The following is a 24,266-nucleotide window of genomic DNA, read 5'->3' as shown; positions in this document are numbered from 1 at the left end:
AAGTACCTTAAATATACACTTACTGAACTATCTTGATCATAAGGTCTCATTCTCTGACTACCCACATTGAAAAACTTTCATCTCCTGGCTTATGTGTTGAGGACATCCCTTGACATGTAAGTTTGCAATGAATGTTTATTATTATTGTAATTTATTCATTTAAAAAGAAAAAAGTAAAAAAAAAAAAAAAAGAAAAAAGTAAAAGACAGCTACATTAGGAAAATTCTCTTCAATACAGTATATGTACATGTAGAAAAGCAAATCTGCTATTATAATTCACTATGAAAAACCTAGGAATATAAGACTCAGTTGAAATATTTGTGGAATCATTAAATAGCTACTATAATTTTTATTATTTTAGCTATCTTGTTTTATTCTTGGAACAAAGATGTTTTCTCAAAACCAAACTCTCCTATTAGTAGTGGTGAAGTAAGATTTCTATTTTAAAGCAAGTCAAAATTTTAAATGTAAAATGCCCTCTCTGCCCTTTGGCCTCCTCCATCCCCTAGTGTGCATTGTACTTTCTTGTTATGTGTTCACCAGCCTCCCCAGTGGCAGAAACATCTGCTCAACCATAAAGTACCATTGTTCTTCTGACACCAGACTTAAAAGGTAACATTCCTGTCTCAATCCTGTAAGGGGTCATGATGACCCACCACTAGCTTTGTACATGCAAGTATCATTGGTGAACTTTCTGTACAAAGCAAATCTATCATAGTTGCTGGACAGACTGGTCTGTCAGATGACCTGGGGAGAGATTGGGCTGTACATAATGGAAATTCTTAGCTTAAATACTTACATACAACATTATTTATGTTACTAACTCTATTACTTGTGCTCTCTATTACTTATATTCCATTTTACAATATTATCTTTCCTTGCATTACCAAATGTGTGACTGGGGCTCCAATAAAATTAATGATGGCTAAGCAACTCTGATGCTGGGAGGGATTGGCGGCAGGAGGAGAAGGGGATGACAGAGGATGAGATGGCTAGATGGCATCACTGACTCGATGGATGTGAGTCTGAGTGAACTCCGGGAGTTGGTGATGGACAGAGAGGCCTAGCATGCTGCGATTCATGGGGTTGCAAAGAGTTGGACAAGACTGAGCAACTGAACTGAACTGAACTGAAGCAACTTTAAAATATACTTATATAAGATCAATTATTATAATAGTGAAACTCCAGATATAGGAAGAAGCAACAAGAGGGAGCCATTTCTTGGACCATGATATACCAGCAGAGGTATCTGGCTACTGTTAACAGTAACTGCACATCAAATGGCTTATCAACACAAACCTCGCTTGACCTGGGATTCCTAGCACTGTGGGACAAAGTGGTCATGAAATGCCTCCCAAACATTCGTTGAATTAAGAATGAAAAAGAAGGGATCATAAAATAAAGAATGCTGCCCACTATCAACTTTTATAAGCCAGTCATTAGTCACTGCAGTCACCAAGCTACAGTGCACTTTACAAGGAATTCAGGGCAAAGATTAGGCTAACACAACCTGTGCTCTGGGAAAACTGGTACAACTAGCGCTAAGATAGTTAGATATCTCAAGAGGAAATTTTATGAGCCCAATTTCTTCAATTTTTCCATACTCAGAAAAGCACTAAAACCATTATGACAGATAACAGATAATTATCTTGTTACAGATAACAAGAGGGTTTCACAGGTGGCTCAATGATAAAGAATCTGCCTCCCAATGGAAAGAGACTCAGGAGACACGGGTTTGATCCCTGGGTTAGGAAAAACCTCTGGAGGAGGAAATGGCAACCCACTGCAGTATTCTTGCCTGGAGAATCCCCTGGACAGAGGGATTCAGACCATACTGTGGGCTACAGACCATAGGGTAACAAAGTGAGGCATGACTGAGCGACTGAGCACCCATGCGCACATAGCCATAACCTTCTATCAAGATGTGTCACTGATTGCTTGCCCCCTTCTCTGAAGTCACACACATATTGGCTTCCACCTTTACTCTTCAGAATAGACCAGGAACTGTCTCCCCAGTTATAATCCTCATGTTGACTCAAGTACATTTGTCATTTTTTTTAAAAATTAATTTTTATTGGAATATACTTTGCTTTACAATGTTGTATTAATGTTTCCTGTACAGCAAAGTGAATCACCTATACGTGTGTGTGTATGTATATATATATATATATATATATATATATATATATATATATCCCCTCTTTTTTGGATTTCCTTCCCCTTTATGTTACTACAGAGGACTGAGTAGAGTTTCCTGAGGTATACTGTAGGTTCTCTATCAGTTATCTATTCTATATGAGTAAAATTTTCCATTTCTTTTTTAGACTTACAATGGATTAGCTTTTTTTGTTGACAGAGGTCGTTCCAAACCATGAAAAATTTACCTTGCGGTGCATAGATTTTATTTTATCTAAGGTCGCTCAGTTGTGTCCAACTCTTTGCGACCCCGTAGACTGTAGCCTACCAGGCTTCTCCGTCCATGGGATTTTCCAGGCAAGAATATTGGAGTGGGTTACCATTTCCTTCTCCAGGGGATCTTCCCAACCCATGGATCAAACCCAGGTCCCACATTGGAGGCAGATGCTTTAACCCCTGAGCCACCAGGGAAGACCTTTAGAGGCCTGCAAATTTGTTATTAACTTTTTGGCATATGTGTTATATCTAACATAGATGTAATATCTATAACCTAGGTGTTATATCTAACTTATATGGGCAGGTACAAAATGTAATTTAGTATTTTAATTTTTATTACTTTGAACAAAATCATCTTGAAATAGTTAGAAATGCCAAGCTGGGGGAACAAGAAAGTACTTGATATGGAGCTGTAATTACCAAGTACTCATCTAACAGTCTCTCAAGTTAAATGTACATTTCCAAGAGGTAAGTATTCTTTCCCCTGAAACAGAACAAGTACAAAAGTTCACTGAGTAAATAAATAAAATGCTTGTTAATTGTAACTTGTTCAGTTAGGTTCAATTCAGTTGCTCAGTCGTGTCTGACTCTGCGACCCCATGAATTGCAGCACGCCAGGCCTCCCTGTCCATCACCAACTCCTGGAGTGCACTCAAACTCATATCCATCGAGTCGGTGATGCCATCCAACCATCTCATCTGTCGTCCCCTTCTCCTCCTGCCGTCAATCCCTCTCAGCATCAGAGTCTTTTTCAATGAGTCAACTCTTCACATAAGGTGGCCAAACTATTGGAGTTTCAGCTTCAACATCAGTCCTTCCAATGAACACCCAGGACTAGTCTCCTTTAGGATGGACTCGTTGGATCTCCTTGCAGTCCAAGGGACTCTCAAGAGTCTTCTCCAATACCACAGTTCAAAAGCATCAACTCTTCAGCGCTCAGCTTTCTTCACAGTTCAACTCTCACATCCATACATGACCACTGGAAAAACCATAGCCTTGACTAGATGGACCTCTGTTGGCAAAGTAATGTCTCTGCTTTTGAATATGCTATCTAGGATGGTCATAACTTTCCTTCCAGGGAGTAAGAGTCTTTTAATTTCATGGCTGCAATCACCATCTGCAGTGATTTTGGAGCCCCAAAAAATAAAGTCTGACACTGTTTCCACTTTCCCCATCTATTTCCCATTAAGTGATGGGACCAGATGCCATGATCTTAGTTTTCTGAATATTGAGCTTTAAGCCGATTTTTTTTTTCACTCTCTTCTTTCACTTTCATCAAGATGCTTTTTAGTTCCTTTTCACTTTCTGCCATTAGGGTGGTGTCATCTGCATATCTGAGGTTATTGATATTTCTCATGGCAATCTTGATTCCAGCTTGTGTTCTTCCAGCCCATGGTTTCTTATGATGTACTCTGCATAGAAGTTAAATAAGCAGGGTGACAATATACAGCCTTGACATACTCCTTTTCCTATTTGGAACCAGTCTGTTGTTCCATGTCCTGTTCTAACTGTTGCTTCCTGATCTGCATATAAGTTTCTCAAGAGGCATGTCAGGTGGTCTGATATTCCTAATCTCTTTCAGAATTTTCCACAGTTTCTTGTGATCCACACAGTCAAAGGCTTTGGCATAGTCAATAAAGCAGAAATAGATGTTTTTCTGGAACTCTTTTGCTTTTTTGATGATCCAGTGGATGTTGGCAATTTGATCTCTGGTTCCTCTGCCTTTTCTAAATCTAGCTTGAACATCTGGAAGTTCATGGTTCATGTATTGCTGAAGCCTGGCTTGGAGAATTTTGAGCATTACTTTGCTAGCGTGTCAGGTGAGTGCAATTGTGCAGTAGCTTGAGCATTCTTTGGTATTGCCTTTCTTTGGGATTGGAATGAAAACTGACCTTTTCCAGTCCTGTGGCCACTGCTGAGTTTTCCAAATTTGCTGGCATATTGAGTGCAGCACTTTCACAGCATGATCTTCCAGGATTTGAAATAGCTCAACTGGAATTCCATCACCTCCACTAGCTTTGTTCATAGTGATGCTTTCTAAGGCCCACTTGACTTCACATTCCAGATGTCTGGCTCTAGGTGAGTGATCATACCATCATGATTATCTTGGTTGTGAATATCTTTTTTGTACAGTTATCCTATGTATTCTTGCCACCTCTTCTTAATATCTTCTGCTTCTGTAAGTCCATACTATTTCTGTCTTTTATTGAGCCCATCTTTGCATGAAATGTTCCCTTGGTATCTCTAATTTTCTTGAAGAGCTCTCTAGTCTTCCCCATTCTGTTGTTTTCCTCTATTCTTTGCATTGATCGCTGAGGAGGGCTTTCTTATCTCTCCTTGCTATTCTTTGGAACTCTGCATTCAAATGGGTATATATTTCCTTTTCTCCTTTGCTTTTCACTTCTCTTCTTTTCATAGCTATTTGTAAGGCCTCCCCAGACAGCCCTTTTGCTTTTTTGCATTTCTTTTCCATGGGGATGGTCTTGGTCCCTATCTCCTGTACAATGTCATGAACCTCCATCCATAGTTCATCAGGCACTCTGTCTATCAGATCTAGTTCTTAATTGTCAGCAAAAATGTTGTTCCTGAAGACTCAAGTCCTTGATGAGTCAAAAGGTAATTAATTAATCTATTTTCATTTTTAAAGGTTAAAAATAAAACAAGTTATTAAGACAGAGAATTTTGAAATGTTGTGAAGGGAAGTCTGTGTATAAGCCTTGAGTGTAAAGTCTTCTTTTACCCTTTCCCTGGTGGCAGTACAAAACATATGTTCTTACAACTTTCCCTTTCCTTACTTCAGCAGAAAGATGAGATGGAAAACAATGCAAGTGGTATTGAATTTCATTTTAAATTGGCGCTGTTTATATGTCACTATTCCTTCATAGAATTTAGACTGTAAATTTTAATGAAATGAGAATCAAAAAAGGGAATACATGATGTGTCTCTGTGGCAACTTGTGAGATACAGATTTGACAATTATCCAGCTAATCTGATTTGCAAAGACAGCCAAATTGGGTAGTGTAAGTCCCAAAGTGGATTTATTTGGCCTGGTCAATTCAAACTGACTATGCACTTAATTACATTACAACACAGTTGCCAACATTCTCTTCACTTTAGGATGCATGGAAAGAGTTCAAAGAAAGGCATGATGAAGGACGCTGGAAGGAAAAAATATTAGGTGATGGCAAGTGAATGAATCAGTGAACTGAGAAAAGTGAAAAGGATTCAATTGTAACCTGCAAGAAAAAAAAAAAAAATCTACCTCCTAATTAAAAGAATACAATTATTATGTAACGATACATGAAATAACAGAAAAGGAGAGAGGCCAAAAGATGTCCGTGTCATCCTATAGAAAATATGTCAATCATCTTTTGTTTAAGTCACTTAAAGATGATAAAAAACTTACTTCTATGGCTTCCAATGACTTAATGCTTTTAAAAAAGTTACTTGTAGTATTGAATTAGTGCATGTCTGAGTCCTTTAGTGATCAATCTTTATGGTTGCTGGAGCTAAATGCAGCCTATTGTCATGTGTGGGGAAATCTGCAAACATATATTATTTCCTGAAATAAAACCATAAATGAAAAATTCAAGAGGGCACCCATCAAACTACCATGTTAGATAAAATGAATTTAGGTACATTTTGTATAGTTATTAAACTATCCAAAGTTTAAACATATCCAAAGAAAAGAAACACCAATTTGGCTTCAGATCAATTTTTCTTGCCTTGAACTTGTAATTCAGAAAATCCAGAGAAAGAAAGTTACAATTTCTTAGAGTCGCAATAGACAGCTTTTGTTCCTTTTGCTTATCCCATCTCCTAACCCCAACTCAACATCCCAGAAAACAATGAATTCATGATCAATTAGATTTGGAATGTATACTCCTATTTCATTAGAAATCCCATAATTGGAATATATGAATATCTGTAAAAATTAGAAAGACATTGACTGTAATCAATCTCATTTAAAATAAATACCTTCCTTTAAGGCAAGAATATACAATGGAGAAAAGACAGCCTTTTCAATAAGTGGTGCTGGGAAGACCGGACAGTGGCATATAAAAGAATAAAATTAGAATACTTTCTAAAACCATACACCAAAATAAATGCAAAATGATTAAAGATCTAAATGTAAGGCCAGACACTATATAACTTAGAGGAAAACATAGGCAGAACACTTTTTGACATAAATTGCAGCAAGATCTTCCTTGACCCACCTCTTGGGGTAATGGAAATAGAAATAAAAATTTAAAAAAAAAATGGAGCCTAATTAAACTTAAAAGCTTTTGCACAGCAAAGGAAATGGTAAATAAGACAAAAATGCAATCCTCAGAATTGGAGAAAATAATTGCAAACAAAGCAACTGACAAAGGATTAAGCTCCAAAATATAGAAACATCTGATGCAACTCAAGGAAAACAAAAAGCCCAATCCAAAAAAAAAAAAATGGGAAGAAGACCTAAACAGACATTTCTCCAAAGACATACAGATGGCTAACAAACACATGAAACAATGCTCAATGATGCTCATTACTAGAGAAATACAAATCAAAACTGAAAAAAAAATACTATAAAACACACCAGTCAGAATGGCCATCATCAAGAAATCTACAAACAATAAATGTTGGAGAGGATGTAGAGAAAAGGGAACCCTCTTGAACTGTTGGTGGGAGTGTAAATTGGCACAGTCACTTGGAGAATAGTATGGAGGTTCCTTAGAAAACTAAAAACAGAACTACCACATGACCCAATAATTCTGCTACTGGGCACATACCCTGGGAAAACCATAATTCAAAAAGACATGAGTACCCCAGTGTTCATTGAAGCACTATATACAGTAGCCAAGGCATGGAATCAACCTAGATGCCCATCAACAGATGAGTGGATAAAGAAGTTCTGGTACATATACACAATGGAATATTACTCAGCCATAAAAAGGAAGAATCTGAGTTGGTTGAACTGAGATAGATGAACCTAGAGCTTGTTATACAGAGTGAAGTAAGTCAGAAAGAGAAAATCAAATATTTTAATGCATATATATGGAATCTAGAAAAGTGGTACTGATAAACCTATTTGCAGGGCAGGAATAGAGATGCATAGAGAGCAGACTTGTGGATGCAGTGGGGGAAGGAGAGGGCGGGATGGATTGAGAGAGCAGCACTGAAACATACACATGACCGTATGTAAAATAGATAGCCAGAGGGCAGCTGCTGTAGGGGCACAGGGAGTGCAAGCCATAGACAACCTCGTGGGATAAGGTGGTGTGTAGGAGGGAGGTGCAGGAGGGAGGGGACATATGTACACATATGACTGATTCACGGTTGTCCAACAGCAGAAGCTAACACAACATTGTAAAGCAGTTATCCTTCAATTAAAAATAAATTAAAAAAAAAAAAAAAGTGTCTCCAAGGACAGCCATCTCCACCCCAGATGCCAACAACACTCCTCCCTAGACTCAGCTCTTGCCTCCCAAGGAGCCAGGCAGGACTGGTGTGACCCCATGTTGGGGGTGAGGATGGAGGTGTCAGCCTCACATTTCCTGCAGATGCCAACAAACTGCAGGGTGACTGCAGCCCTGACATAGAACGCCAGTGATATGGAGGGGAAGAAAGGATGTCTTTTAAGACCTTGACGTTCTGCCTTCCATGTCCATGCTGCTCCTAGCATTAAAGAGCTGTCACTCACTGTCCAAGAACTCTAGGTTCAAATTTTCTTTTCAATAGCAGAAGGTTCTCTGCAGGGCAAGGGAATGATAATAATCAGTACTTTTCTGTGCAAAGATGGGAAAGTGACCCAGGGCCACTTGCTGAAGAAGAGAAAAGGCTGCTGCTAAGAAGCTTGTCTGCACAGATGCCAGCTGACCATCTCATGCGGATTACTCACACACCCTCAGTCACACCACACCCTGATTGATGCTTAGCAGCCTCTCCCTAAACCCACTTTTCCCACCATGCCCCAGAAGCCCACGGAGAATTCCAGATGATGGGAGCCACTGGTAGAAAACTTTTGTGAAGTTGGCTCTTGTTCTTGACATGTCTCCTACTTGTCCACTGAACCCTGCCTCAGTGGCATGTCTAAACTCCCACCTGGACTGCCAGGTTCTGCACACCTGGTCTCTGCCTTTGAAAGATGTGTCTCCAGGGCACCCTCCAGTGGTGAAACTATTGACATCTGGCCGGGATTGCTCTTTGCCGTGGGGCTGGCTGTACTGTGCATCTTCAGTGTCTAGCAGCACCCCTTCCTCTCTCCTTGAGGTGCCAGGAGCAACCCCCTCCCCAACTGTGACAACCCGAAATGTTTCCAGATGTTCCAAATATCCCAGGGGCTTTTATCTGGGTTGTACCTTCAAATCACTTGGGAAGCTTTTAAAAAAAACAGCAATGCTTGGGCACCATCTTACTTAATTACCTCTTAAGTAAATCAGAAAGTAAAAGAAAAAGTATCTCCAACTCTTCCTGTTATCAGAAGGGTTGACATGGTATGGAGGTTGAAAGAAACCACAACTAAATAAAGATTACATAGTGTAAGGATCATTTCACTGAAGGAAAAAGGAGACACTATATTTCAGGCCCTATCACTTGCCAGAATATACGTGAGGCCACCGACATAATTTAATTGATGACAAAAACCAGTTAGCATTACAGTATCCAAATCATGATCCTTTATCACATTTGGTGTGGTCACAAGGTCACGTCAACCAATGGTCAGGTCAACAGCCTCTCCCAGGCTGACCCCCAGCATTAGACTCCCCCATATCTTCAATATGCTTTAGCTGAAGTTAGATTTGACCTGTTACTACATCTAAAGCTTCCCAAACATACAGTTTTTCCTACTTCTTAAGATCAAGGAAAGCTACAGAGGCCTGTCCTAGAGGAAATTCTGTAATTTCCCAACCAACCAAACAAACAAAAACAAAAATAAACCTTTGGCTAAAGATAACATACTGGAGAAATGTGCAATAATCTTGGAATATATGTTTCCTAATGGCCACAACTATAGTAGCTCTAATAGCTTTGAATGTTTAGCATCTAAAATAATTTCTTGCATACAATAACTGGGCATTCAATGAATGAATGAAAAATCATAGAAGCTGTCCTATTCTGTTTTACAAACAACAATAGGGCTGGTCAAGTCAGCTGTAGCAAACAATCAAAGCTCACCATGATCCAAAAGACTAATATTTTATATGCATTTCTCTACAGATATGTGGAGACATAATTCACATTTTGAAAATTTTTCAGCTGATGAAAATTATGTAGTTTCTTCCCCAAAATTTAAATATACATATACACACACTCAATTTGAAGTGATTCCTTTCCCCCACTGGACTTTCTAAAGCTTTCTTGATAGTTTAGAAATTTGAATTTTCTAAAAATATATTAGATGTCCCAGGGCAGATTATCTCACAAGAGAGTTGGACATGATTGAGTGACTGAACTGATACTGATACTGAAGCTGCTTAAGTCAGATTCCTTAGAAACAGAGCCTGAGACAAGAATTCTTGTCCAAATGATTTACCAGGGCAGTGTCTTTAGAAGTGGAATGAGGGAAGAAGTTATAGAGCAGGAACTACAGAGCTGGGCAGAGTGTAGTCTTACCTGAATGCTAGGTTCAGCTGATCCCATATGGCAGCTCTGGCACACACACAGTTGTTTTTCAGTCACTTAGTTGTGTCCGACTCTTTGCAACCCCATAAACTGCAGCATGCCAGGCTTCCCTGTCCTTCACCATCTCCCAGAGCTTGCTCAAATTCATGTCTATTGAGTCACTGATGCCATCCAACCATCTCATCCTCTGTTGTCCCCTTCTCCTGCTGCCTTCAATCTTTCCCAGCATCAGGGTCTTTTCCAATGAATCAGCTCTTCCCACCAGGTAGCCAAAATACTAGAGCTTCAGACTCAGCATCAGTCCTTCCAATGAATATTCAGGATTGATTTCCTTTAGGATCGACTAGTTTGATCTCCTTGCAGTCCAAGGGACTCTCAAGAGTCTTCTCCAACACCAAATTCAAAAACATTAGTTCTTCAGCATTCAGCCTTCTTTATGGTCCAACTCTCACATCTGTACATGATTATGGAAAAACCATAGCTTTGACTATATGGACCTCTTTGTGGCAAAGTGATGTCTCTGCTTTTTAATGCGTTATCTAGGTTTGATGGGTGTTGGTTTAAAAAATGTAGTGCATCAGTATCTTCTAGGCTTATACATCCCATTTATCTTCCAAAGTCTTTATACTTGGTGTTGATACACTGACAGCATCTGGCTGATAGGGATGGATGGAGGAGGCCCATAGTCATACATCCACTGTTCCACCTTTATGAGTTCCTGGGTCTGATGTGATGTTAAGCAGAATTCTGTGTTAGTAGATCAAATGCTAAGTTCATAGCTGTTGACGGTAGCTTGAAACTGTCATGTGAGGCACATAACCAGGACTTGAGCTAGAAAATGAGACACTTAACTCATGCATGCAATGTAACGGTGCACTTAAAAACTCAGTATTCAAGAGAAAAAGATATTTTAAACCATTAACAAATTAATGCAAAAACATTCACGATGAACAAATACCAAAATATTAAATATATTAAAAAATTCAGTATTACAGATTTTTGCTTCTGGCTGCATATGGCCTGGTGTAGTACTCATCCTGTTTTTATTTAAAAATTAGATATCTTATTTATCATGGAGCTTTTGCAAGACATTTGGTTCTCACAATATTACATTAAAATATATCTTGATTGCTGAGATTTTGGCACCCCTTACATTATGTGTCTAAGCCTAGTGCTTTTCTTACTTCACTCTAGTCCTAGCTTTCCAGGAGAGGCAAACCCAGAAGGCATGTGATATAATCAAGCTACTGTAAGTGGCTGGTTGGTCTAAATGGTACTAAACTAGGGGGCTCAACATCAGCCTCTACTTCTTCAGGTCAAATGTTCACTCAGCAGGGCTGGTGGCTGTATCACCCCTGGTGAGGAAGAGACCACACTACAGTGCTTGCGCAAGGTGTCCTTCTCTGCCAACATGGCTACACCATTTACAGGCTCTGGCACAGCGGCCGGGATGCTTGGGCTGGTTGAGATACACTGGACACACTTCCCCTTCCTCCTATTTAGTGCCTCTTCTCTAATAGATGTTCTTTTGTGCGTATGATTAAAAAACTGCTCACGAGTTATGTATCAGGGTGAAAGGCAACAGTTGATTTAGGGAAAATCTCTGGAGAGGAAGAGAGCTGAAGAAGTACATGAAAACACCCAGGGAAGCTGGGGGGAATGTGGCTGGTGTCAAGCATCTGGGTGGGACATCAATTGAATCTGTTATAAACATGTGTACTTTGGGCCTGTCTTGTGAGTACTGGTAACAGTGAGTCATGGACTGGCCTCACCTCAGTATCACTGCTCCGTGAACCCACAGATTCCACATTAGGAACATACATCCTAAAACTAACAAAGCAAAATTAGCTCTATTGGCTCATTCAGCATATCTAGTGAGGTTATATTACTCAGTCTTTTCAAGGTGCTGAGGAAGCAGTATTGAACCAAGTAATGAAGTTCTTGCTCTCATAGAGCTTAAATAAAACAAATAAAGAAAATAAACAATATTGCAGATTATAATCCTTAAAGGAAAATACATCAGAAAAGGAGATAGGTTCTCACTAATAAGGTGTTATCTAAGGAGAAAAACTGAGGAAGCCAGTTATGCAGACATGTGGGGAGTGAGGCTTCTGAGTGGCCAGGGGTAGGGAGAGCAAATATCCTAAAGCAGAAGAGGCCAGTGCATCTGGAGCTGAGGGACCCAGAGGAAGAGAGATGAGAAATACATCTCATCTGTTAGACAGCTTCAGGATTAATATTTCACTCTGAGTAATATTGGAGAAGGGGATATCAACCCACTCCAGTACTCTTGCCTGGAGAATTCCATGGACAGAGGAGACTGGCGGGCTACAGTCCATGGGGTTGCAAAGAGTTGGACACGACTGAGAGACTAACACACACTCTCACACACACTGAGTGGTATAGGAAACCATTGGAGGGCTGAAACAGGAGCAAGACACTATCTGGCATATATTTGAAAAGGATAACATTCGCTGTTGCATGAGAACAGACTTAAAAGGATATAAAGGTGGTTGTTTCCATCAAGTCATCACTTAATTTCTAGTCTGTTCCTGCAGACACCTGTTGAGTCAGATACCCTCACCATCAAATATTGGATACAGTGGGGGTGCGAGGCCTATCAGGTGCTGCACCAGTATATAGTATGAAGCTATTGTTCTAGTAACATGTTCTTTCCAATATTCATCATAAAGCAGTATCAAAAACAGTTTGCATTCACCTGGCGTGGAGAGCAGTACACATTCCTGGTCCTGCCCCAGGGACACATCACAATATAGATTGAAGGTGATCTTGATTGTATGTCAATTGTCAAACATCAGATTAATCCATTGTGTGCTGATATCATGTTAATTGGATATAATGGACAGGAAGGGCCAGTAATCTGAAGCTCTTATTAAGACATGAGGGTGGGAGAAAAATCCCACAAACGTTCAGAAATTGGCCAACCCAGTGAAAATTTTAGGGATCCCATTGTATTATGCACACTGAGACAGTCCCTTCAGACATATTTTTCATCTAATCTTACTGTGAAGAAAGGCCCAGAGTGCTTGTTAGAATTCTGAGTTTTGGAGCAAAATCCACACTTTGGAATAATTCTTAGGCCCTTTATCAGATGACTCAGAAGGCTACCAGTTTTGAGTGGGACTTGAATGAGAGAAGCTTCTGCTGAGGGATCAGCTGCAAAACAAGTGAGCTAGATGCCAGAGCTACAGTAAGGGGCAAGTTCTGTGTTATTCGAGTTACCATGGTTGATAGGAATGCCAGGCAGGTTCTCTCTCAAATTCCAAAGGGAGGACTGCAGTGAAAACATCATTGTTTCAGATCAAGGCCACAGCATTGCGGAGTTCCCCTTATAATATGGAAAGCAAACTTCTGGAATGCTACTGGGCTCTAGAAAGTCTGGTCAGGACATCAGTGGGCCACATGACTAGACCATTATCAGGTCCGTGGTCAGGACATCAGTGGGCCACAGGACTGGGCCATTTTCAGATCCTCGGTCAAGACATCAGTGGCCCACAGGCTGGGACCATCATCAGGTCCATGGTCAGGACATCAGTGGGCCACAGGGTGGGGCCATCATTAGGTCCATGGTCAGGGTATCAGTGGGCCACAGGATGGGGCCATTATCAGGTCCACGGTCAGGAGATCAGTGGGCCACAGGACTGGACCATTATCCAGTTGGTGGTCAGGACATCAGTGGGCCACAGGACTGGACCATCATCAGGTCCATGGTCAGGATATTGGTGGGCCACAGGACTGGAGCTTTCCCTCATGAGTAACACAGTATGTTGTCTGGGAGGCTGAGCAGCAATTCACTCTACAGTGGACTTGGCCATCATGAGGAGGTAGGGTGGCTGCCACTAATGAGGAAGCAAGATAAGTTTAAAACTTAGGGGATTCACTGCAACATTTTTCCATTTCCAACACAGGTTTAACTTCAAATGGTTGATTAGATCAATTGCAACTTGTTAAGGGCATGATCATTGGGACTGGGGGAGAACTCCCAGTGGGGGTGAGGTATACCTCACCAGCCAGCTTCCTTGTCTAACAAAACTGATCATCAAGAATGAGGAATATTGGGGATGAGTGGGTAGAAAGAAGGGATGAATCAGTGATGGCTTTGGCAGCAGTAAGAGGTCATCCTACTAGTCCACATATTTTCTTCCTTCCTCAGAAATTGTCACCGAGCATCACATGGATCCTGGTGGTTTGATAGACAGGCAGTAGCAGATGCTTCTAAGGTTCTAGCAAGACCCAGTCTGGTGGCCACTTTGACTGTGCCAGTGCCTGACTCCTGAAGCCTCTGGACACTTTGTTTTCTCAAATCCTGCAACTGGGCTTTTCTGGAAAACTGCACTGGGCATCTTAGATTCCTGATGTTAGAGAGTCAATGGAGCTGGATGTTTCCTCTCTCAAAGCACCCTGAACTGGATGGCTGGTGAGAGAAGTAGCCTTGTTTCCCTGCTTCAGGTAGGGAAGGCTTCAAGCTCACTTTATCCTGCAGGGTCCCCATGCAGGATTGGTGGGGGGGACTTTCTTGACCTCCTCCTCCTGTCCTATTTCTCCCACTACACTCCCACAGGGCACCACTGCAAACAATTCCCTGTTCAGCACCTGCACTGGGACACCTGACCTAAGACAGATTCCTGTTGCACATCCAAGTGGAAAAGTGGAGTAGGCTATTTGATCCTAGAATTCATGGCAGAAATCAGGGCTAGAAACATCTATTCAAGAGTTGTTGGCACAAGACCTGATGAGATCACCTAAAGAGAGAGTGTATATAGAGGAAGACCTCGTAATATAAGAAGGTCTCAGGTTCTCTTAATCCATCACCATCACTTTTGATAACTAGATTAAATTTATACCGATTTCCTCAACTTTGGTCTCTAGACAGGTCCTGATCCAAGTGCTAAGACAGTTCTCAAATTAGTCCACCTCCTTTCTAGTTGTTTCCTAATTCTACATCCAATTTTACTTCATCAACATGTCAAAATTATCCTCTCAAGGTATGTAGTCTGAAGGTATGGGTGATTTATAGGTCCCTTGTATAAGCAAACAAAGATGGATCTCTCACTAATTCAGAACATTAAACACCTGTTCTGAGATCCAAATGCTTAGCTCAGGTTCAGCGGAACAAATTCCCAATACATGTTAAATTGGGGGAACACATTCACTTTGACCTTGCTGAAAAACACATTGGAATCTTAAAGGGAAAGAGATGAAGATTTACAGAAGTAGAATCAAGGTATTTGATCAAAAGAAAGCACATATTTAAAACATATATCCTTAAAAATGTTGAATAAATTATATTGACATGCTATATACCTTCACTTACTGAAGAGTGAGCTGGGGCACACAGACAGGAAAAGGGAATACTTTAGCAATAATATTTGATACACTATGTGCCATCTTTACCCTAACATGGTGTAGAATATTTCTAGGTAGAGACCAGTTGAACAACTTAGATGCTGCTGCTGGTGCTAAGTCGCTTCAGTCATGTCCGACTCTGTGCAACCCCATAGACAGCAGGCCACCAGGCTCCCCCATCCCTGGGACTTTCCAGACAAGAACACTGGAGTGGGTTGCCATTTCCTTCTCCAATGCCTGAAGGTGAAAAGAGAAAGTGAAGTCTCTTAGTCGTGTCCAGACTCTTAGCGATCCCATGGACTGCAGCCTATCAGGCTCCTCTGTCCATGGGATTTTCCAGGCAAGAGTACTGGAGTGGGTTGCCATTGCCTTCTCCACAACTTTGATGATCCTTTGTTAAATAAGTGAGACCTAGGGAGTATAACGGGCTTTCCTGGTAGCTCAGCTGGTAGAGAATCTGCTTGCAGTGCAGGAGACCCCAGTTTGATTCCTGGGTCAGGAATATCCCCTGGGGAAGGGATAGACTAACTACTCTAGTATTCATGGACTTCCCTGGTGACTTAGAAGGTAAAGAATCCTCCTGCAACATGGGAGATCTGGGTTCGATCCCTGGCTTGGGAAGATCCCCAGAGGAGGGCATGGCAACCCACTCCAGTATTCTTGCCTGGAGAATCCCCAGCGACTGAGGAACCTGGTGGGCTACAGTCCATGGGGTCACAAAGAGTTGGACATGACTGAGCAACTAAGTGCAGGAAATATAACAGGAAATAATGGAAGCTGACAAACATCATTTTAAGATAGTGGCTTTTGAATTGTTTTTTTCACAAATAGATTAAACTTTATGAACTGCTTCCTACATACAGCAAAAAGTATAACGTGTTTTATTTAAAAAAAATTCTGGATGTTGATTTGAACTGAAAGTGCAAGGCTTTCTTTCTCTTTCACAGTTTGCTCTTGAAAGGCTTTTCTTGTGAAATACATAATATGCTGTTACAAGTTGAATATAATGAGGCCTTACCCTAGAATAAAGAAAAGAAAAGAAAAGCCAAATTTGACTAATTTTGCCTCTTGAGGAATCTATTTGTGAGCTATATGTGTGTTAAAAAGCATATGTAAAATAGATAGCAAATGGGAATTTGCTGTATGGCTCAGGAAACCCAAACAGGGGCTCTTTATCAACCTAGAGGGGTGAGATGGCGATGGGGATGGGAGGGAGGTTCAAAAGGGAGGTGACGTATGTGTACCTATGGCTGATTCATGTTGCGGTTTGACAGAAAATAGCAAAATTCTGTAAAGCAATTATCCTTCAATAAAAAATAAGAGGGTGGGATGATTTGGGAGAATGGCATTGAAACATGTCTAATATCATATATGAAACGAATCACTATTCCAGGTTCGATTAAGGATACAGGATGCTTGGGGCTGGTGCACTAGGATGACCCAGAGGGATGGTACAGGGAGGGAGGTGGGAGGGGGATTCAGGATGGGAAACACATGTACACCCGTGGTGGATTCACGTTGATGTATGGCAAAACCAATACAATACTGTAAAGTAATTAGCCTCCAATTAAAATAAATAAATTTGTATTAAAAAAAATAATAAAATGCCTCCCCCCCCCCCAAAAAAAAAAGCAGCAACAAACACTAATATCAAAAGCAGCTTTTTAGAGGGATAAGTGAGGAGGAAAATGAATGCTGGTATATTCACAATGAGATATTTTGACAATCTCACATACCTTGTTTTTAAGTTTTTATATAGCATCTCTGTTGTTTTTGGATCAGCATTAACATAGCTAATGCACACAAATCCTATTAGTGTAAGAAAAAAGTCACAAATGTATCTTTTACATCTAAAGCAAGCTATAAATATAAATATAAACTAATAAAAACATCTCAAGATTGGAATAACCAGAAAACTCAAAGTATAATTGCAATTGAATAATATGAGGTAGAAAGATTCAAAGGTAAAGACTAAGGAGAAAAACTTTAAATGTTTACTAACAATTCAACATTTTTATTTATCCCACACTTGGATATTTCATATTCACAACAGCAAAATCAGTCAGGACTTATACAACCCTGAATAGCAAAAATAATAATGGTCTGTTTACAATAATGTCCTGTTTACTAAAAAAGGTCCCAAGGATCTTGATGAATTCTAAATCCATCTCTGTTTCCAAGCCAGGGAACACTTGTACCATTAAAGAGAATGTCGTATGACCAATGTTCCACCTCAAAGGACCCGAAAAACTGTTTTGTGCATCCTTCTCCTTGTAATCCATGCTTTCTAACTTATATGCCTTCCACATATATATCTTTAAACATACTTTCCTTGAATTTGATCAAGTCATACCCATCCTCCAAGTCCCTGTTAATATACAGTTCTTCCCTAGTGCTATCCTGTGGCCAAATGGAAATGCACCCCCACAACCTCTGGTCTGTACGCTTTTGGCTGGAATATCAGAGGTTCCCATGACCACACCTGGGGCAGTGACTGCCTAGAACTGCTCACAGGAATGAACTTGTAATTATATTCATCTCTATGGTTTATTATAGTGAAAGGACACAAAGCAAAGTCAGCAAAGGGAAAAGGCACATAAGGTGAAGTCCAGAGGGAACTGGAAGCAGAGTTCCAAATATCCACAAGTTGACTCCCTGGGGAGTCACACAAGATGTGCTTAATTCTTGTAGTTGTGTGTGTTGGTAACAGATAAGTGCTATCTACCAGGGAGACTCAGTAGAAACCCAGCCCCAACATTTACTGGGGGCTGGTCATGCAGGTACTCACTGTCTAGCATGTACCCAAATCCCAGATCTCCCATAGTGAAAGCAGGTCTCTAGGATAAGCAATATTGTTGGCACAACTTAAGCACCATGAGCCATTCTTACCAGTTAGGGTGGTAGTATCCCACTCCTGAAATCCTAGATACCAGCCAAGGGCCATCCTTGCTAGAACTTTCTAGAGGGGAAAGGTGCAGGGCTGCTTGCTCTGTTATCTTTTTTTGCACATAATTCTACTTAATATATAGTAAATTATAATTTCTGTATATATTAAATTATAAGTTGTATCTCATATATCTATGCCACATCTGAATTTCTTCACTTTAAGCTTGCTGAGAACTTGGAGGGGATTTTTCTCATTACTCCATCATTCCAAGGATAGAATAAGATTCCCAATGGAGACATTTCACAAATATTAATGACTAGAAGGTCTGATTCAGTAAGTAACTGCAGGAAATCAGAAGACTCAACAGTAAGGGGGACAGTTCTGCAGGATGGAGTCCTCTGAACTGTGACTTTCTTTTATGAAATGATCAGGGATAGCAGAAATTTGACAACAGTTAAGGAAGATGCTCATTATTAGTAGGATTATCACTGACCAAAAAGAATTTTTATTGTTAAACATACATGCACATTTTAGTGAAACAAGAATGTGTAGTCATTTTTCAATAAAATTATGTCAGATCACAAAAGTTTTACTTAACCTTAAACTTGACTTCATCCTGTCCAATCTATTATTAATATTTACTCTCATTCTGCCCAGAGAATGATGCATACACTATGACTAGAGTCACAAATTCACTTACTCACAAAAAGATTGCTGAGCACTCACTGTGTTGTCGCTGAGATGTCAGCATTAAAAGCCCCATAATAATAGCAGCTCATACTGAAAGAGTGCTGGCTACTGTGCTAAGTACTCCTCTGAGAGACAGATACTGTTAGATACTCTTCTTTTACACATAAAGTTACTAAAGAAGTTAAATGACACTTCTAAGCAGTTACTCTGAATCCATGGTCTTAATGGTCTTGATTACTCTGTTATATTAATTATCACACCTTTGAGAAACACTTTTTTAGTGTTTAACAAATTTTTTTTGAGAAATTTAGAGAAAAATCACCCTTGTTTCATTGTAATTTTTTTTATCCACCTCTTTAAAAGTCCAATAGCTCAAATATTGCTATAATTTGCCATTCCATCTTTGGTAAGTTATCTCATCTTAATGAAGAGTTTATCACTTAATCATTCAATTAAAAATATTAAGGATTCAACAATGGATTTGTCTTTTGTGCCCATCCTTCTGAACGTAAATAAAAGTGGAATCCTGTTGGCTGAAGCAAAATAAACTTAAGCATACTGAAATCTTTTCACCCCTACAGGTGTGTGATGATTTGAGCTTTTGCAACTGCACAATTAGAAGAACAGAACTCTTCTTTTCTCTTTGAATATAATGTATTTTATCGTCAATTGTCTCCCACTCAAGGCTGCAATTAATATGTGTCAGAACCTGGAAGGAGAACTCATGGAAGGGAAACTTTACTTCAGACTTTCTCATTTCTTAAAGAATGAACATGATTATGACTGATTCATGTTGATGTACAGCAGAAACCATCACAACATTTGAAAAGCAATTATCCTCCAATTAAAAAAAAAGAATAAAAGGAATAAAAGAAAAGGTAAAAGTAATAAACATGCTGCATTATGTAGAAGTCAAACAGCAGCTTGGAAATGAAGATACAATTTCACCTGGGTCACAAAGCAATATTTGGCATGACGAAGGAGTTGTCAGTACTGTCTACAGGTTTTTAGGTCCATATTAACATTCATGTTCAGAAAGATGATGATGCCATGTACTTACAGGAAGGGCTCTCCATGATGTGATGATGATTGACATTTAAAAGGTACTGTTTTGATTCACAACCACTTGAGAAAAACTTTCAAGTGACTGATACCATCGCCTCACGTCTCAGTGGTGGCAAGCGTGTCTCAGGGAGGATGAGTGTCTCTGGTCCCAGAGATAGGAAGTGACAGTGATGACGTACACTCAGGTCTCCTGTCCCTGGGGCTGGTGCTTTAACTTCTGGGCACAGGGACTCGCAAACGTTAGGAAGATGCCTAGATTGGAAAGTCCATAGCGATGAGCGGTTCCAGCTGCTGAGATACAATTCTCCATGGGTGTGTTGCATCTCTGCACATCTTGGAAGCAGAAACACTGACTGCTTTTGTTCTGGCCTTTGTTACTGAGCTTGTCTGTACAGTGGAGAGCATTGCAACACAGAGAGGTGGTCTCCATATAGAGCAACAGACAGGCATCTCTACTATCTATTAGAGCTTCTTAAGTGCAGGCATTTCTGTACCTGACCCAGTGTGTTGACAGGCTTCACCTGACCATCTTAACACTGTCTCATTAAAATCAGCCTTGGGAAACCAGCTTAAGAAAATGCTGATAATTTGGCTACTGCTATTTTTTTCAATGAATAATAAAGCCCTTTGTTTGTGAAAACAAGACAAAACAAAAACTTATCAAAATGGGAGTGGGTCTATGTTCTGTAGTACCTATAGTTTATTGCTGCTTTGGGAGCCCTCCTGAAGGAAAATAATGCAAAATTTATATACAAAGCTGATCTCAGGGCTGGAAAGGGTGCTGGCAACTGAGAGGACCTGTCATGGAAGTTCTCTTCATGGCAAATTCATCTTTATCAGCATTAAATTTTCAGAAGTCATAATTTTTCAATTTCACAAATGGCTCTAAATGATTTTTCACTCTCCAAATATCAGTTTATAAATTGCATAGCAACTCATCTTAGAAAATAGCTCTTAATTTTTGTTGAAGAAAGTAGGGAAAACCACTAGACCATTCAGGTATGGCCGAAATCAAATCCCTTAACGATTATACAGTGAAAGTAACAAATAGATTCAAGGGATTAGATCTGATAGACAGAGTGCCTGAAGAACTCTGTCATGATGGAGGTTCATGACATTGTACAGGAAGCAGGGATCAAGATCATCCCCATGAAAAAGAAATGCAAAAAGGCAAAATGGTTGTCTGAAAATGCCTTACAAATAGTTATGAAAAGAAGAGAAGCGAAAGGCAAAGGAGAAAAGGAAAGATATACCCATCTGAATTCAGAGTTTTAAAGAATAGCAAGGAGAAATAAGAAAGCTTTCCTCAGTGATCAGTGCAAAGAAATAGAGGGAAAAAAATAGAATGGGAAAAACTAGAGATGTCTTCAAGAAAATTAGAGATACCAAGAGAACTTTTCATACAAAGATGGGTACAAGAAAGTACAGAAATGGTATGGACCTAAAAGAAGCAGAATATATAAGAAGAGGTGGCAAGAATACACAGAAGAACTGTACAAAAAAGATCTTCATGACCAGATAATCACTATGGTGTGATCACTCCCCTAGAGCCAGACGTCCTGGAATATGAAGTCAAGTGGGCCTTAGGAAGCATCACTATGAACAAAGCTAGTGGAGGTGATGGAATTCCAGTCAAGCTATTTCAAATCCTAAAAGGTGATGTAGTGAAAGTGCTGCACTCAATATGACAGCAAATTTGGAAAACTCAGCAGTGGCCACAGGACTGGAAAAGGCCAATTTTCATTCCAATCCCCAAGAAAGGCAATGCCAAAGAATGTTTAAACTACCACACAATTGCACTCATTTAACACACTGGCAAAGTAATACTCAAGATTCTCCAAGCCAGGTTTCAACAGTAAATGAACCGTGAAATTCTAGATATTCAAGCTGGATTTAGAAAAGACAGAGGAACCAGAGATCAAATTGCCAACATCCACTGGATCATTAAAAAAGCAAGAGAGTTTGAGAAAAATATCTACTTCTGCTTTATTGACTATGCCAATGCCTTTGACTGTGTGGATCACAACAAACTTTAAAAAATTCTTAAAGGGATGGGACTACCAGACCACCTGACCTGCCTCCTGAGAAATCTGTATGCAGGTCAAGAAGCAATAGTTAGAACCAGACATGGAACAACAGACTGGTTCCAAATTGGGAAAGGAGTACATCAAAGCTGTATGTCACCCTGCTTATTTAACTTATATGCAGAGTACATCATGAGAAATGCTGGATTGGATGAAGCAAAAGCTGGAATCAAGATTGCCGAGAGAAATATCAATAACGTCAGATATGCAGATGACACCACCCTAATGGCAGAAAGTGAAGAGGAACTAAACAGCTTCTTGATGAAAGTGAAAGAGGAGAGTGAAAAAGTTGGCTTAAAACTCAACATTCAGAAAACTAAGATCATGGCATCTGGTCCCATCACTTTATGGCAAATAGATGGGGAAACAGTGGAAACGGTGACCAACTTAATTTCTTTAGGGCTCCAAAGTCACTGCAGGTATTGACTGCAGCCATGAAATTAAAAGACACTTGATCCTTGGAAGAAAAATTATGACCAACCCAAGGAATGTTTGTCTAGTAAAAGCTATAGTTTTCTAATAGTCATGTATGGATGTGAGTTGGATTGTAAATAAAGCTGAGCACCGAAGAATTGATGTTTTTGAACTGTGGTGTTGGAGAAGACTCTTGGGAGCCCCTTGGACAGCAAGGAGATCCAACAAGTCCATCCTAAGGGAAATCAGTTCTGAATATTCATTGGAAAGACTGATGCTGAAGCTGAAGCCCCAGTACTTGGGAACCTGATTCGAAGAATTGACTCATTGGAAAGACCCTAATGCTGGGAAAGATTGAAGGCAGAAGGAGAAGTGGAAGACAGAGGATGAGATGGTTGTTTGGCATCATCAACTCAATGGACATGAGTTGAGTAAACTCTGGGAGTTGGTGATGGATGGGGAGGCCTGGTGTGCTGCAGTCCATGGGGTTGCAAAGAGTTGGACACAACTGAGCGATTGAACTGAACTGAATTTTTTTCAAGGTGAAATAAAAACCCAGAATATCTCTCCTATGCCATAAGCTTTTCAATACTCTGGTGTTTTGCTTGGATTTATAGATAATCTAGGGAGCAATATGATTTTTTTCAACCATTGACTCTTTAAAGCAAATATCTTACCAAACTAATGTCTTAAATTGCTTTCAAAAACTTGTCCTGGTTAAGTTCCACCATAGTTGAGCCCAAACTCCTGGAAAAATTGAGTTCATGCAAATTGTACCATGATGTTTGACAGAGTTTCCACTGATGTGTAAGGCAGCTCTCTGAGCTGAAGTGAGAGGATTAACATGCTTTGAGTGACACCCTGAAAGCAGTAAATTATTTTTTGCATATAGCACTGAAGAGGAAAAAATAGCTTCACTCATTTTGTTGTGTGAAAGCATGTCCTTTTATCACAGTAAACCCTTAAAATAGTTATTACCATTAGCAAGTCATATTTGTACATTGGTCACAGATAACAACTGCACATAAAACATTATAAAATATTTACTTGAACTCTAAAACACGTAAATCAATAAACAAGGAAATGAACATATTTCACCTACTTTTGAAATATTACTTGATCGACTTGCAGATCGCCTTGGGGATTTGTCATTCTGAAAAATAAGATTAGAGACATTGATTAAAATATAGCAATAATCTTTACTGCTGAGAAAAAAAAGCATATCACAGGCCAAAATGTAGATGTCCTTCTTAATGTTCTGACAGACATAAAAACTGCTTACAAAAGATAGTATTTCTCATACCAAATTTTATTTGTGTAGTACATATTAGTGTCTTTTTAAAAAATATTTCAATTAGTATCCGGGTTTATACCAACCTAGGAATATTTATTTCCAGGAAATGTTTATTTCTGTAGAAAAATATATGCAGTTCCTTTGAAATAGATGGGGAACAGTGGAAACAGTGTCAGACTTTATTTTTGGGGGCTCCAAAATCACTGCAGATGGTGATTGCAGCCATGAAATTAAAAGACGCTTACTCCTTGGAAGAAAAGTTATGACCAACCTAGATAGCATATTGAAAAGCAGAGACATTACTTTGCCAACAAAGGTCTGTCTAGTCAAGGCTATGGTTCTTCTAGTGGTCATGTATGGATGTGAGAGTTGGACTGTGAAGAAAGCTGAGCACTGCAGAACTGATGCTTTTGAACTGTGGTGTTGGAGAAGACTCTTGAGAGTCCCT

At 39.7% G+C, this 24,266-nt stretch overlaps 1 protein-coding gene across 2 annotated transcripts in view; it reads right to left on the bottom strand.

The window, feature by feature from the left end:
- The window catches only part of MARCHF1 (membrane associated ring-CH-type finger 1), a 610,217-nt gene that overhangs the window by 229,886 nt on the left and 356,065 nt on the right, over positions 1–24,266 (bottom strand). For both annotated transcript variants that reach the window (XM_070790996.1, XM_070790994.1), the window contains exon 3: positions 23,627–23,677. In XM_070790996.1, coding sequence (XP_070647097.1) covers positions 23,627–23,677 — 51 coding nt within the window. The remainder of the gene's footprint in view (positions 1–23,626; positions 23,678–24,266) is intronic.

This window comes from Bos indicus, chromosome 6 (genome assembly GCF_029378745.1).
Source record: "Bos indicus isolate NIAB-ARS_2022 breed Sahiwal x Tharparkar chromosome 6, NIAB-ARS_B.indTharparkar_mat_pri_1.0, whole genome shotgun sequence".
Classification (NCBI taxonomy): Eukaryota; Metazoa; Chordata; class Mammalia; order Artiodactyla; family Bovidae; genus Bos; species Bos indicus.
This window is presented reverse-complemented; position numbering and strand designations above follow the sequence as displayed.